Genomic DNA, 17,025 nt, shown 5'->3' on the forward strand with positions numbered 1-17,025 from the left:
GTATGCATTATACTTTAGAGTCTACTTTTACATTGAAAACAATGCTTAGGAACTAAAGGCATATAAGCTTTCTGCATGCTCCTCTGTAGAAACTCGCTTGTAGAGCTGTTGTTTTTCAACAGGAATTGAGGCCAGTATTGAGAAAAGGTGCTCAGCACCTACATTTGCCTCACACTAGATTGTTGACACTGAACAGGTAGGCCAGCTGACAAAGAAACAATTTCCCTTCCCCCACAAAACTTCTCTGAAGGTCAGTAGTCCCAGCTGTAGTCTTCCAGGAAAAGTTAATTTTTTCAGTATCACCTGACATCAGCCCATGCAATTCAACCAATCACTCCAGATCAAAGCTCCATATCTGTAATAGTTCTCTATGGATAATACCCCAAAGGCTTTCCTTTCCAAAACCCAATGGGCTTCAGAGTGCAGTCTACTGTAGAGCATCACCAACACAAAATCAGCTTACTTACATGAAAGCTGAATTTACATGAATTAGTATCTATCTCTGGGGGTTTACATAGTAAAATTCAATTTCTTTCAACTGATTCTTTACCATGTTGTTGTCAAAGTTCCTACAGAGGCAAACAGAAAAGTAAACAACAACAATCTAGACCCAGATAAGTGAATGTAGAGCCCTTTTAAATTGATACATCAGTGGTGGTTCCCTAACCCCATACCTTTCTTTTAGCAGCTGTAATAGCAGGAGGGGTGTAAAGTGGGTGCCTGAAAGGGAGTCCAATGTTTGCACTAATGACAGTTCTGTAATAATTCATTATTAGGCATGCTCAAAGCATTTGCCTTATTTGTGCAAAACTGGCAGCTTGCCATTATTTGCTTCAGTGGGTATTGATTTCACACAAATAGAATGAGGTTCCAAGACAACCATTTAGGTCCAAAACAGGATGAATACATGGATACGGGGCCTCCTGGACCCTTTTCTTCCATGAAAACCAGCTTTTGACCGTAAAGCTAACCGCATATTGATGTTTGAAAGTATGTGGCAGTAAAAATAAAATATATATTATATATATATATATATATATATATATAATTAGGGTTGCAAACTGTCCTGGATTTAACTTCTAGGCCTGTGGTCATGTTACTGCGCAATGTGCAAGGGAAAATGTGCAGCAGGGCCCTGAAATGCATGTGGAGAGGGGTAGAAGGGGAGAAAAGTGAAACTGAGGTTTGGCTACAGTATAGAGGTGTGGAAGGCTGAAAATCTGCAAAGATAACATGGTGTCATCTATTGAAAGAAAAGGGTGACTGAGACAGCCAGTGAAATTGCTTTCCCCTCTCTGACCTCTCCTTTTGCTCTTTTTTCCTTTCTTACATCACTCCATTTTCTTCACTTTTCTGTCCTGCATCCTCTCTTTTCTCTAGCTCTTCATTCACTCCTTTTTATCTTTTTTTTACCCCCCCTCCTCTCCTTTTTGCATCTCCCTTTCCTTGCCAAAACAAAGATTTCAGCAGCCATGATAAAACCATGACCCCCACACCCATAGTCCCGGATTCAGAGAGGGAAACAGCTCTGCAAAAGGTAGGAACCTTATTATATACAAATCTGTTTTTTCCTGGTTTCTTCTGTTGCCTATTTGTCACATTTAAATATTCCAGATAAACTAATTTTAATATTAAAGTAAATGCAAAGTGCATTTTTTTTTTATCATTTCATTTACTAAAGGTAAAAAGTTTATCGAAACCTATCTCACACCCCTGTGAAAAAGTTGAATTGCCCCCTAAACCTAATAACTGGCTGTGCCACCCTTGGCGACAACTGCAATCAAATGTTTGTTATAACTGGCAGTGGGAATTTTGGCCTATTCTTGGTTTAGTTCAGCCACACTAGAGGGTTTTGAAGCATGAACGCCTTTTTAAGGTCGAACCACAGCATCTCAATTGAATTTAAGTCAAGACTTTGACACTCCAGAACCTTCATTTTGTTTCGCTTGAGCCATTCTAAAGTTGACTTACTTGTGTGCTTCAGATCATTGTCCTGCTGCATAACTCAGTTGAGCTTGAGGTAACAAACTGATGGCAAAATTCATGGTTAGCTCAATTATGGCAACTAGCCCAGGTCCTGAAATACCAAAATAGCCCGAGCCCACACTACCACCAAAGAGTTTGACTGTTGGCACGATGTCTATTGTGGAACGCTATGTTCACTTAACGCCAGATGTAACGGGACCTACGACTTCAAAAAAGGTCCACTTTTGACATCTGTCCACAGATTATTCTTTCAACAGTCTTGGGGGTCATCGAGATGTTTTTGTGGCAAACGTGAGATGAGCCTTTGTGTTCCTTTTTGGGCAGCAGAGGTTTTCTGAATGCAATTCTCCCATGGATGCCATTTTTGCACAGTCTTTCTTAAACACTGACCTTAACTGAGGCAAGAGGCCTGCAGTTCTTTCCATGTTAGTCTTGGTTCTTTTGGGGCCTTCTGGCTAAGTGGTCAATGCGCTCTTGGAGGAATTTTGGTAGGCCGGCCAATCCACTGTTCCACGTTTTCTCCAATTGTAGAAATGGCATTGCAACACTTTTCCGACTGATATATGTCAATTACTTTGTTTCTCATCTGTTCTTGAATTGTATTAAATCGCTACATCATGTGATGCTTTTTGAGACCTTTTAGTCTACTTCATGTTGCCAGACAGGTTCTATTTAATTGATGTTTAAGGCGGGCGATTACATAGCGCCAGATGGGTAGCTTTTTTCCCTTCTCTACATAAAATCATCATTTAAAAACTGCATTTTGTGTTTACTTAGGTTATTGTTGCCTAATATTAAAATTATGAAATATGAAACATTTAAATATGACAAATAGGCAATAGAGAAAACCAGAAAGGGGGAAATACTTTCTCACAGAACTATATGTACAGGGAAAGAACGAAAAAAAAATATGCCTGCTCAAAAATATTAAAGTTAAATCATAGACTAGATGAAGTTACAATCAATTCTGACTTATTTTACAATAAGTGACTGCACATATAAGCATGAAAATATTTATTTCCACAATAATAGTGTTCCCCTAATGTGACCTTAGTGCAGGTCATATGTTCTTTTTATATAAAACTCCAATGTATTTTTATATTTCATTACAGCATTTACAAAAAAAATGGATCAAATTCACGTTTGCTGCTGTTGAATTGAAGGTGTGCAAATGTCAGTCATTACAGGGCCATGGGGCAATATTAGCGCAAAAATTAAAGCCTATGTGCAAACAAGCCCCTGCCGCGTGTTTTCTTGTCTGTTAATTAATCAGTGTACAGAAGACACATGCCCAGCATTAGGGAAAAGTGTGGCTCGGTGATAAGGTTTTAATTCCTTCAAGGAAGACAAAGTCCCCCTTTTGAACAAATGTAAGGAAAAACAAAATAAAAACCTCTCTGTATGCGTAGAAAGTCCGGTGTGCTATTTATTGATTTGTAATTTGACGGATTTTGTGGCTCTTCATCTGACAGTCCTAGGACAAAGCATACATCATTTTCTCTGAACAGTGGTGAAAGCTGGCATCTGAATTGGCTGCATGGGCTGATGGATGGGCTGGAATAATGGTTTCTTTCGGAGATCAGACATCATTTTGATGGACGGCAGAAGCTGATTTCTTTTGATGATCTGCAGGGCCAGCTGGGTGTTTCCTACAATAAAATGAACAAGAATATCGGTTTTAAAACTACCATGAACAAACTAATTTGCTTGGGAATAGGTATTGACAGATGCATTCTTCTACTCAACTACTGCAACAGATCATCTTTAACGCTGCCCAGAAAAAGCCTTTCATGCTTAATTCAATGTTTAAAGGAACAGAAACGCTTAAGTGGACAACGTTGGAATACGTTTACAAAAACAATTGGCTTGCCTAGCAACTACGATAGATAAGTATCATGGTAAACTAACAAGAGGATTTAGACATTTCTTAAAACTACATCTGCTTCGTTGTATCAGAAGCCACTGCAATTTTTTCTACATAACAGTTTGTGTGTGTATGGTTATATGGACACAAGATTAAAGGTACAAACAATCACACCAAGAAATTCAATAAGGCAACACTTTAAAGAATAGTTATTTATAGTTAGTTAATAGTTAGTTATTTATTACCATTAGCTTTGCATAAATAAAATGTTAAAGCCATGTATTCCTGCATATCGCCCTGCGAGTGTCATCCTTCATTTACAGGCATCACATATGGTCCCAGTCATTATCTACCTATTACCCTTTTGAAAACCACTATTAAGGAGTTGAATAGGACTGGGAATAAAAACTAAATTTGTTTTGAATCAATGTGGCTGTGAAAGCCAAAAGGAAAAAGCATAGCCCCCAGATGTCAAAGTTGTTGGGTCATCGGCAAGCAACAGAGGGCTATGTCTTAAATGACATGTTTAGGGCATTCTTAGTCTTGTTTGTTAATCGGTATGTTGGCTGTGAGAAGAACATTTCATCACAATGCTTTTACTATTAAGGCCAAAAATTCTTCTGCAAGAAGAGCCTAGTCGGTCGTGTATAGTTAATGTAGTGAGATTTCTTCAATGCCATCTCACTATTTTGACTATACATTACACAGGGCAGGCCATTCTGGCAGAAAGTACTCTCCCTGGGGTTGGCTCTTTATAATTTGTAGTGTGGATGGTGGGTTGCAAACTTTTAACTCACCTGCAAGATCCTAATTTAGACAATAAACCATAGTAGAAGACAGATCAGAACTTATTCAGGTTTTCCTATGCGCAGCATTCAAAGGGGCACATTGTTCTCTGTCGTCAAAATGACCACATGATGAAAACTGATTTATTCTACAACCTAGCTAAGGCTCCCAGATCACTTCCCAGACAGGGAAGAACTGTCAAGTACCTAAGATTTTGTGGGTACTTAAATGGATCCATTACTCTACAAATGGTGCTTTCTGGTTGTCTAACCACTACAATTGGTTTGGAGACACACACACATACATACATACATACATACATACATATATATATATAAATAATATATAATATATTTATATATATATATAATATATTATATATACATACACACACACACACATTTATATATTTATAACTCTTACACCTCATGAATCTCAGAGGGCACAACCAGCCTAACATCATCATGTTTCCTCCTCCCCTGCAAAACTGTTGCCAGCTTCGAAAGGGGAAGAGCAAAATCCTGATAAACAAAACATGGTATCCTCTTCCCCGTAATGAAAGCCTAGTACGGGTAACACTGTGGCAGCACAAAATGTTTTAGTGTAAACAGGGATATAAAGTAAGAACTTACACTATAGTTGCAAATATTTAACTGCACACAAAAAAGGCTGAAATATAATATACTGCACATGAGATGTAAAACATTTATTCTATGCAGTTTGCTTTATTTTCTTTGCCAGTTTTGTATACAGTTTAATGATTGGGATTTGTTTTTATTTATATTTTTATTCATCTATTAAGTGGTTTGTTCCCCGATTTACTTTACGTAACTGTCAACTAAGAATTTTTATAGCCATAATCATGCATTTATTTAAATGTTGAATTGAAATCTGCATAAAATCCATTAAAAAGTCTATATATACACACAATTACTTTCAAAACTACTCTTGCGTAGCAGGAACGCAGAATTTCTAATACTTTTACCGTCGCAATGCCTGTTCCAGCCGGTGTAGACGTGATCGCACGGCGATAGGGCTGCAACAACTAATCGATAAAATCGATAATAATCGATAATGAAATTCGTTGCCGACGAATTTCATTATCGATTAGTTGAATCGATTATAAAATGAGGGTTTTTTCAGAGCAAACGCTCTGAAAAATACCCCTCATTATATAATCCGTTTAGTCTGACTCACAGCAGCAGCTCCTACTTACCAGCCCCTCCCTGTAATCACTGTGACAACTTGCCCCGCCCCCTTCCTTCTCCCAGAAGGCCAGAACCACATGGCTGTGACACTCATCTAACTGTAAGTATAAAATTAATATTTGGGCTGCTGAAAGTTAGGGTAAGTGGGAGTTAATTTAGGGGCAGTTATGGTTAATGGGGTGTTTAGGGTTAATTTAGGGGAAGTTATGGTTAATGGGGTGTTTAGGGGCAGCTATGGTTAATGGGGTGTTTAGGGTTAATTTAGGAGCAGCTGTGGTTAATGGGGTGTTTGGGGTTAATTTGAGGCAGTTGTGGTTAATGGTATGTTTAAGGTTAATTTAGGGGCTGTTGTGGTTGACAGGGTCTTTAGGGTTAATTTAGGGGATGCTGTGGTTAATGGGGTGTTTAGGGTTAATTTAGGGGCAGTTATGGTTAATGGGGTGTTTAGGGTTAATTTAGGGGCAGTTATGGTTAATGGGGTGTTTAGGGTTAATTTAGGGTAGTTGTTTTGATGGGGTATTTAGAGTTAATTTAGGGGTAGTTATGGTTAATGGGGTGTTTAGGGTTAATTTAATGATGAGGACTGAGGGTTAATTTGATTAATTTAATAAAGTTAACTTAAGGTGCAGTTAGAGATAAAGGGGGGCCAAACTAAGGGGAATCTAAATCCTGGGGCAGTGAAGATTAACCCAGTACTTATTTAAAAAAGTATGATGTCAGTGTGATGTGAACGGGTCTGTGACTCTATGAGGGCACCATGAGATATCTGGGGGGTATAAGGCATATCAGGGGAGGACGGAGAGACATATCCGGGGGTATAAGGCATATACGGTATATAAGGCATATGTGGGGAGGGCAGTGTGGCATGTCTGGGGAGGACGGAGTGGTGTATCAGGGTGTATAAGGCATATCTGGGGCCACAGTGGCATATCTGGGGGTAGACTGGAGTGGCATATGTGGGGAGGGCAGCGTGGCATGTCTGGGAGGTAGTGTGGCATGTCTGGGGAGGATGGAGTGGTGTATCAGGGGGTATAAGGCGTATCAGGCACAGTGGCATATGTGGGGGTGGAGTGGCATATGTGGGAGGCAGCGTGCAGTGGCATATGTGGGATGCAGCGTGGAATGGCATATGTGGGAGGCAGTGTGGAGTGGCATATGTGGGAGGCAGCGTGGAATGGTATATGTGGGAGGCAGCGTGGAATGGTATATGTGGGAGGCAGCGTAGCATATGTGGGAGGCAGAGTGGAGTGGTATATGTGGGAGGCAGCGTGGAGTGGCACATGTGGGAGGCAGCGTGGCATATGTGGGAGGCAGCATGGCATATGTGGGAGGCAGCGTGGAGTGGCATATGTGGGAGGCAGCGTGGAGTGGCATATGTGGGAGGCAGCGTGGCGTGGCATATGTGGGAGGCAGCGTGGAGTGGTATATGTGGGAGGCAGCGTGGAGTGGTATATGTGGGGGGCAGCGTGGAGTGGAATATGTGGGAGGCAGCGTGGAGTGGCATATGTGGGAGGCAGCGTGGAGTGGCATATGTGGGAGGCAGCGTGGCAAGCCTGGGCTCAAACGTGCATAAATTGGGGGGGGCTGGTTGGGAAATAAAGACAAGAAATGTATTTTATCAAAGTTTTTTTTTATTCTGATGTTTGTATTTAACAATTTGTTTATTAAATTATTTTAAATAAATGAAAAATTTACATTCATTTTTTTATCCGATTAATCGATTAATCGAAAAAATAATCGGCCAACTAATCGATTATGAAAATAATCGTTAGTTGCAGCCCTACACGGCGATGCCATTTGTCATGAAAGAATAACCACAATGGCGCATTTGTGAAATTGATTTTGGTGAATGGAAAATGTACTTTGCTGTGGAAGCAGAATGAATAAAGTGTGGCACCAAACTAACCCTCAAGGGACGATAGATATGAAGCAACCTGGATATTCACTTGAATGATGTTCAATTCATAAAAAAAAAAATGTACATTATATGGATTCCTTATGTTGTAACCTCCAGCATGCTCCTTTCACACAGACACGACTAATATATATAGAGAAGGCTGGATTAAGTAGGTTCTAGTGGATTAATGGACTAGAAATATTATTTTAGGATTTAATCTTTTCACTGACACTTTGGTGCAATGCAGGCCCATCTGGAAGGGAAACGGCCAAGGGAAGCCAAGTATTATGTAGTTTATCAATGAGGATTAAACATTAATGTATAGGATTGTCTTAGTCTGTCAATTCTAGTCTTGTTATATACGCTGAATATAATGTATGTATTGTAAGAACTGCGTAATTTGTGGGCACTATAAAAACAGATAGTATTATTATAAATGGTTAATATAGTGCCATACAGCGCCGTACAATGGGTATACAGGACATGACAAGTAGTATATAACAATTTACCTACAAAAGCAACAGGTGGGGAGAGCCCTGCTCATATAAACTTACAATCTAGAGGATGTATTACACAAGAGGTAAAAGTGTTGTTAGGGATGGACCAGTCAACCTGGTGTAAGCATTGCAGAAGAGGGACGAGGAAAGGTGAGGTGAATGAATATGGGAGGTAGAGCATTAACACGTAAATTCATAGGCGTCATTTTGAGGGTGGGTTTTGAAAGATTTTTTGAAAGACCGAAGGCAGGGGCAAACAACGTTATAATAAGATAATACATATTAGATATATAAGGTAATAACGATGTAGGGTAGTCACTGGCAGTCAAAAGTTATAAGAACACACCGATTGGTTACTCTAAGAGAAAGAACGGGTTTGAATATCTAAACACTGAGTGCATTTTTTCTCGTCAGACACGTGTACACGTCATGAACATTATCTAAATGAGAACCCCCATTTATTTTGTAACTTGTACAAATTTAAAAATACATAAAAATATCAGGGGAGGACTGGCACCCTCTGGTCTGAGGGAAAGGTAAAGGCAAGTAGCCCAATCATCGCCTTGCCAAGAACAAGCAAATATAATGAGCGGTATCGATAAAGAGTTACAAGTCTTTTGACACGGAAAGTTAGAGAACTACAAGATTAAAAAGAATTACCATTTTGAAGCTCGAGGTACACTGCCAGTAGAATTGCCTCTGGAGGAACTTCTTTAGGATGGATCATGGATGCAGCCTTGGAAAGGAAAGGAGACACCATGTAATAAAACCAGAATCCATTATATAAATTCAAGAAGTGCTTCCCTGACATCACCAAAACTGCTACGGAAAGACGATCCCCTGGTGAAAAGTATCTTTAATTTTCAGAGGGGCTCCAGTAGTATCTAATTGCTACAATCACACCCCCTAAACGCAACACGGCAGACGCCGTCTGAACATTATATTCCCCTGTCTGCCGCTAAGCCCATTACGCAATGAGAAGTCGACTTGGCTGTAAAGATGAAAATAGCGCATCTCTAGAGGATAGTGGCTTAGATATAAAAAGAATGTAAGATATGAAGCAAATCTAAACTACAAATATAACACACATTATCAACGATGACTGTTTTTGAACGTCACTTAATTCTCCTGATATGTCCAAATACACTTTGACACTTCAAAGCAAGAGTTAGACTAGGAAATGTAAGACGGACATACTTTTGGTTTAATTAACACATTCCAAAAACATTATATGTGTTACCATTTTTCACAATACTTCAGTATGAAAACGGTAACTAGTCTAATGAAAAATGCTTATATGATGTATATGATATATAATATATTACCTTGGCAATTTGAATGACAGGCAGAATGGTTTTAATATCACCTGCTTCTTGTTTCTCTGTCTTTCACATCATAAAACTTTCTACACATCTCTAAGTGATGTCATCAACACGCAGAGACACACACGGCTTTCATGATCTTGATTCATTGGATTTTAGATCAAAATATGCACTTTTACCAATTTGGCAAACAGATTTGTTATGCATAAGAGGCTAATACAAAGACAGATTCATTGGTCATGGCACCAAAAATTTCACCTGCAGAAGCTAGTCACAAAATCTAGGAGTTACCATGCTGCTACTACAAGGGTCACGTGACCCATCTGACCTTATGCCGCTCGGCAGCACATACTAAGGAAAAACTAGTTCTGTATAGAGCCAGTGGCACACACGCTTTTGCGCACTCAGTCCCCTAAAGTAAAGGATTATATACTGCTTACTTAGAGGTCATGAAATCGCCTTACCTGATGAAGGCACTTTCGCGCTTTGTCATATTCACTGCGCAAGCAGTAGGCGCTTCCGAGATTAAACAGCATCATTGTTCGTGCAATAGTGACAGAACTTGGGTAACTTTGTGGCATCTGCTTTCCCACTGAAACATAAAAGACAGGATCTTTTTCATGAAATCATCCAAAAAATGATATAGCATTCATACATCCTCCACCCAGTGTTTTAGAGAATATTCTGAACGTTGACACCAATCAGCATAAAATTGATGTGACCTTGCCAACTGCCCAAGAGCTTGACTCATGCTTATCGACCCTTACGACCCATGGCACCCCCCCCCCCAAAAAAAAAAACACTTACCAGATTCCATTGGTTCACTTTCTCCCTTATCAGACCCTGTGGAAATAAAGTTAGGGGAGTTGAGAGAAATACATTAGTTGGCAAGTAAAACGCATTGACAAACGAGCATGACATTTTGTCATCTAGATGTGTAGTATAGGCAGAGGGATGCTAATGTACTGTTTGAATAACATCCAATTTTACATTACATTTATATAGCGCCAGCAGATTCCGTAGTGGAAAAATAAACAAAATCATAAACAATAACAAACTGGTACGAAAGGAGAAGAGGGCCCTGCTCTTGAGAGCTTACTAGATCTAGTTGGTTGAGGAGGAAGTGAAACAGTTGAAGATGAGTTGGCCGAGTCGGGATAAGCTGTTGAGGTTTGTTGTTCAGACAGCTTAAACAAAATGTTGGCTGAGAGTTATGAGGAAAGGTTGTATGCTTCTAGAAAGAGGTGGGTTTTCAGAGAGCTTTTGCATACGAGGGAGAAAATCTGACAGAATGGGAAAAGGGATTCCAGAGAAGGGGTACCACAGCATGGGTGAAATCCTGGAAGTGGGAAAAGGTAATGATGGTAGAAGAGAGACAAAGGTCATGAGAACAATGAGGAGGGCGACTAGAGGTATATTTGGATAGGAGGGCAGAGATAGGGGGGTGCAATGTTGTTGAGGGCTCTGTAGGTCAGGGTATGGGGAGCCAATGAAGCGATCGGCACAGAAGAGCCGCAGATGAGGAACGGTAACAGAGAAAGATTAGCCTAGCTGCAAAGTTCAGAACGGATTGGATCGGTGAAAGGCAGGGGATGGGGAAACCAGTTAGTAGGCAGCTGCAATAATTCAGGGGGGGATATCAAAAGGGAGTCGATTAGTATTTTGGTTGTTTCTTGCTGCGAGGAATGGGCAGATTCGGTAGATAATTTTCAGGTGAAGGCAGCAGAATTTGGTGAGATACTGTATGTGAGGGATGAAGGAGAGAACAGAGCCATGTGTGAAAAGCAAGGCAGCGAACTTGGTCTGTCGGCTGGAGTTGTCAACAGTAAGAGATGTGCTGGGAATTGTTGACAGAGCAGATGGAGGGATTACCATAAACTCAGTCTTAAAAATGTTTAGGTAATGGGGCGACATCATGCAAATCCTGAAAGACAGTCCATGAGGCATGTTAGAAGGGAAGGTGAAATGTTGAAAGAGGAGATATGGATTAGGGTGTCATCTGTGTATAGGTGATATTGGAAACCAAAGGAAAATATGAGTTGTCCATGTGAAGTGTAGATTGAGTAGAGTCCCAAGAACCGATCCCTGAGGAACACCAATAGATAGCGCTAGGTAAGAGGAACCAGTGAAGGAGGAGACACTAAAAGGTACGGTCGAGTAGGATATGAACCAGGAAAAAGCTGTGTCACGGATGCCATGAGCATGAAGGGATTGTAGAAGGAGCGGGTGGTCAACTGTGTCAAAGGCTGCAGAGTGGTCCAAAAGTGCAAGCCTTTTGTTTTAGTGATTTTAGCGGTTAATTTCCCAATAATTAGGCGAATAGAAGGAAAATATCTCTCAAAAATGTTACGGTGTTGCTTTTCAAGCATTTCGGAAGTACCGTATTGGCTCGAATATAGGCCGCACTTTTTCCCCCCACTTTAAGTCTTAAAAGTGGGGGTGCGGCCTATATTCGGGGTCTAGCAACCGACGCTCGGGACATGCAGTTCCGGGCGCCGGGCAGGCAGCAGGGTTAGGATACAGATGCCCTGCAGGGGTGCAGGGGACCCGTATCCTACTCTCGGATACGCTCAGACAGCCTCCTCTGCCAGCACTTTCCACAGGGGGAGTGCCGGCACGGGAGGTTGTCTAAGCGCATTGCGCAGACGTTCACCGGCTGCAGTGATGCGCGTGTAAATAACCTCCGCTGCCGGCACGTCTGCACGATGTGCTTTAACAATCTCCCTTGCTGGGAACTCCCACGGCAAGGGAGAGTGTTAAAGCACATCGTGCAGACGTGCAGGCAGCGGAGGTCGTTTACGCTCGCATCGCCGCAGCCGGTGAACGTCCGCACGATGCGTTTTACCTCTGCCCCCAAGACTTACCAGAGCAGACTCCCGGATGTCTTGCGGGGCCGGCGGGGGACATCTACGCAATACAACTTCCGGTGCCGGCACATCCGCTGAGTGCCGGCACCGGAAGTTGTATTGCGTAGATGTCCCCCGCCGGCCCCGCAAGACACCCGGGAGTCTGCTCTGGTAAGTGTGTGGGGGGGGGGGGCAGTGGGGACAGTGGCAGCATATCTCGGGGTGGGGAGGAGGACAGTGGCAGCATATCTCGGGGGGGGGTGCAGAGTGGCAGCATATCTATTAAAAAAACTTTTCTTTAAAAAAAAGCACCAAACTTTTAGGGTGCGGCCTATATTCGGGTGCGGCCTATATCCAAGCCAATATGGTAATTTATGTAAATATACCCATTATAAACCAAGGATGTACCAGCTGCGGTTTAAGGCATTTGGTCCTTACTAATAATAAAACATTCTCTGAGTCTCACATTAACAAATACAGAACAGGGTGAACATTGCTCCATCACTGTCAATGAAGAAGCTGCAGGTCACATGTCTAAATATAGCAGGTCTGTAGCTAATGTAATTGGGCCCAATTATAGGCAATGAAATCATGAATAATCACCAAAGCGCTACTTAGAAATAAAAATACATTTTATAAAAAATAAAAATGAAAACTTTTTTTGTCAAGAAATCTGGGGATGTGAGCTAGGGTGACGTTTCACATGTTGCTGAGCAGCGCAGGAACAGTCCTCATCCCCTGCAGTATGTGGGATGTATAACTGAGAAATGGATTCCCTTATGTGACAAATCTGATTGTTCTGGTCACCACTTCAAACTGGTTGAGTATGGAGAAGTGTAGTACACACTAATGTCATCTGGAGGTCAGTCATACTGACTGAGGGGATCAGGTTCCTTCCATGTCAGTTGTATCCTGACACACACTACTAAAGGAAAATATACACAGTATAAAGAAAAAAGTGTACTTCTCACACTTTAACACTGTTCTCCCTGGTGTGGAAGGTAGACAATGCCTACTACCCCACTCACATCTCAAACCTACCTTCAACAGTGTGAGTCAGATTAAAGGTTCATTAATAAGCTGGCTGTTTATTTTACAATGGATAATACTAAAATAATGTTGATTCATGTATATGTTTAGCTCACATATGTTCATCTGGGATATGCATATGGGAATTAAAGAATTTCTCTTTTCTAACAATTGAGGACAAAATGTTGATACAGACGCCCAAGATGCCTGGGAGCAAAACATTTGTCGGATTCCTTTTTGTTTTCAACAGTTTGGGTAGGTACAAAAGTGTTTCATTTTGGAGGTGGATCTCCTATGTACCAGCTCTCCAAATAGCACAGAATCTACATAGGGCAGACAAAGTACTAATATAGGGAAGAAGACAGGTTTGGGAGCTTTGAAATCATTTTGCCTTTCGTGAGCAACCTCCACTGTAGTCATTTGATGTGTGATTGCATATTGTCACTGGAGGAGCAGCCCTTTTAGATAGTTTTCACTCCTTCTCTGTGGCCACATTGTGAAGACACAATGTAAAGAAAATGTTTATGCTTTACATTAACATATGGTCCCATACAATTGTCACAAGACCCTTTAAGGCACAGTAAATCCTACAACAAATATATAGCAAGAAACAGAATTTTTTGCTTCACAGCTCAAAATAAGGAGCCATAGATTGAGGTATGACTAATGGATGGTTTCAGTGAGAAAAAATATTTTTTTTAACCTTGCTCCTGTTCATTTACGGAAACCCCAAGGGACACATCTGTGACATTTTCGGGGTTCAAGTGGGTGATGGCATCAGAGATCCTGTCCAGGGAGATCAGAGCTTCAGCAGCATACAAGTGACCCAGGAACCTGAAACGGGCAAATAAAATCAGCTAACAGTCATGTTTGTTAATTAACATATCAAAACAACATGCGAGCAGTAGTGCTCAAAAATAGCGGTTTAACACGTCCCATTCCTTTTATATTAGAAGAGACATCTCAGACCTGCTATGCAGTGAGGCAATGTAGTGACCTTTAACTCTGTGTCACAGAGGTCAAATATCTCCCATTTCCACTGCATATTTAACATTCCAACCCTTCGTAGAAACCAGTGACATCAGAAAGAGATTTCACCGTGTTGAGTTCTTATAAATTATTTTTTTCCATACTGCCTATTTAAGAAGCACAATACTGCATGAGTGCATTTCTTATTATACATTTTGTCTAATTGATAAGTAAAAGCATAACAAGTGAATTCTACAAATTACAGGATCACACAAACAAAAATATAAATTATGGAGTGGATTTTCCCCCAAACATATCTAGCTGCTTAATAAAAATATTGGAAACCCCAAATTAGAACATGTAGCTATCCCAGGAAAAAACGTCTGACAAACAAGCTCACTTCAGAAAGACTACGCAGGAGGTCTTGGCTTACTTGAAAAGCATTTTTGGAATGTCTGATCTACTTTTCCTCCTCCCCCCCCCCTACTCATCATGACCAATTTCGAGTCTGACAACACTGGAGGGGCCCAGTCTGGCTTCCAAGACTCCCAAAAAAACAAAACCATGGACATTCTTAAAAAGTTTGGGAACATCTCCCAAATGATCACAGAGTGAAGCCCTTATTGAATTGAGACATACCAAAGAAGCCAGGGTTCACCGACCAGATGGCGTTTCGCAAAGGACTTTTTAATTTTATTTATTTTTTGGGTTACTTCTGGCAATTCTGAGTTTGCTTATATATATATATATATATATATATATATATATATATATATATATATATATATATATATATATATATATATTAGTAAATTCAGTACAAAATGAAACCAGGTTTCAGCATTTTCCTGGGACCCATTAATGCACACGAGGGTTTGTATGCTCATTCTTTAGAGAAACAAAATTATTCTGCAACAAAGCTGTCACTGTGGAACATAGTCATAAAACTGAAGTGAGGAAATTACCAGTTCTGGTTCAGTGGATCACACTCAGGGGTCACTTCATTGGCTGGACCGTGACCTCCTTAAATCTTAACTCTTTCCCAAAGATTTCCTAGAAGCACTGAACACTATGTTGCACCAAGAATTACCCTTAAATAACATCACATTTAATAGAAGAAAAAAAAAAAAAATATATATATATATATATCTATATATCAGCTGTTTGTTCCTCATTTTTATTAAGTGTTCTATGTGAACTATAAAAACAGCCTTAAGACCTCCACTCTATAGATCTCAATTCAGCAGTACTAGAAATGTTTTTGAAGTTGCATTTAGTTACAAAAGTGTTAAGTCCAGCTTAATAAGTGAAACATGAAAGATGATGACTGTTTGACCCTACGTGCCAATCAGAAAGACCAAGACAACTATGCACTGAGAGTTGGCCCAACAAACACTCCAAAGTGAACCCTTTAATATCAGACAATTCATTAAGGGGTGTGAAATACCAGCTTGCCGCTTCTCACGTGGGAAGCTTGCCGTTGTCCCTTACCATGCAAGTTTCAATTGTACTACAGTTCTGCTCTGCAGAGCAAAAAGGCTCCAACAATATTAAAATCTAAGGTATCTTAGCTTGTTAAATATTTGCAAATATGTCAACAACTTGAGTCAGCATTTATGTCTGGAACACAGTTGAAGATCAGCCGGCTATATTTGCATTAATGATATTTTCTAATATAACTTCAATAATATCCTATTTGTTGAAAATGTTATATACTGATAAATAGAACACTTACTTTAGGGATCCCGACAATCGAGGTTGCTGAAGAAGCTTATCTGCGTGGCTCAAAGCCATGAGGTTATCGCCTAAAGCCAGAGCAACGTAGGCACTGCAGGCGAGGACAGAACACCTGTAAAGAGGAAAACAAAAATAAAGTCAGCATACTATATGCTAACTTGGAAAGTATAAATCCAAAACAAACGTATGCATTACATTTCACCGGACAGCATTCAAGCATTATTAGACCGCAAACAGCTGTGACAATAGAGAGGGTACTACTTGTTTTATTAAATTTGTATGCATTTGATGGCTGAGCGGTCCCTTTGCAGATGCACGTTGATACCCCAATGTGCATTTGCCTTCTTTGTTCACCAGCCCCCAAGCTCCTTGCCTTGCAGGAGATGCCTTCGGTGTACTCGCTCAGCACCAAAAGACATCAATAAGGCAACGCAGCTGTAATATGCTATTATAATAAGTTCACACGAGGGCTGGAGCGTACCTTTAAGTTTTTAACCCTTGCATTGACTATTAAAGAAAAAAAAAGAGAGTCGTCTCACGGAAAAGATTAGTACTATTATCTAATGTTGCTGCCCCTTTACTAACCACATTATCGGTAAAAGTTGTTTTTCACATTTCAATAAATAATTTAAACTGTTTGATTTATAACATTATTCATCGCACACACACCACACACAGTAAAAGCTCAGTCATGCTTTGTTTCAGTTGACAAACACTTCCCATTGAAACAAGACTTCACGTCGATAGATCCCCTTCTTGCGTTATCACCATCACTATTAAGAATGTACAATTTCTACACTGTAATTTTCCACCGATAAAGCTCTGTATTTGGCTTGTGTTGACACCTCATAAATAAATAGTTCTGTTAGCACATGGTCTTAATT

The 17,025-nt window shown here is 40.4% G+C and overlaps 1 protein-coding gene across 1 annotated transcript in view; it reads right to left on the reverse strand.

Annotated features, from left to right (window-relative positions):
- Nucleotides 1-3,477: 3,477 nt before the first annotated feature.
- The window catches only part of LOC149300743 (CCR4-NOT transcription complex subunit 10-A), a 42,269-nt gene continuing 28,721 nt past the window's right edge, over nt 3,478-17,025 (reverse strand). The window contains exons 14-19 of the mRNA XM_089484856.1: nt 16,140-16,253; nt 14,139-14,269; nt 10,368-10,403; nt 10,025-10,152; nt 8,899-8,974; nt 3,478-3,635 (exon numbers count right to left, since the gene is read on the reverse strand). Of these exons, the coding sequence (XP_089340982.1) occupies nt 3,478-3,635; nt 8,899-8,974; nt 10,025-10,152; nt 10,368-10,403; nt 14,139-14,269; nt 16,140-16,253 (643 nt within the window). The remainder of the gene's footprint in view (nt 3,636-8,898; nt 8,975-10,024; nt 10,153-10,367; nt 10,404-14,138; nt 14,270-16,139; nt 16,254-17,025) is intronic.

Source organism: Sceloporus occidentalis, unplaced genomic scaffold (genome assembly GCF_023333645.1).
Source record: "Sceloporus occidentalis isolate IW3139 unplaced genomic scaffold, rSceOcc1.0.p SCAF_23, whole genome shotgun sequence".
Classification (NCBI taxonomy): domain Eukaryota; kingdom Metazoa; phylum Chordata; class Lepidosauria; order Squamata; family Phrynosomatidae; genus Sceloporus; species Sceloporus occidentalis.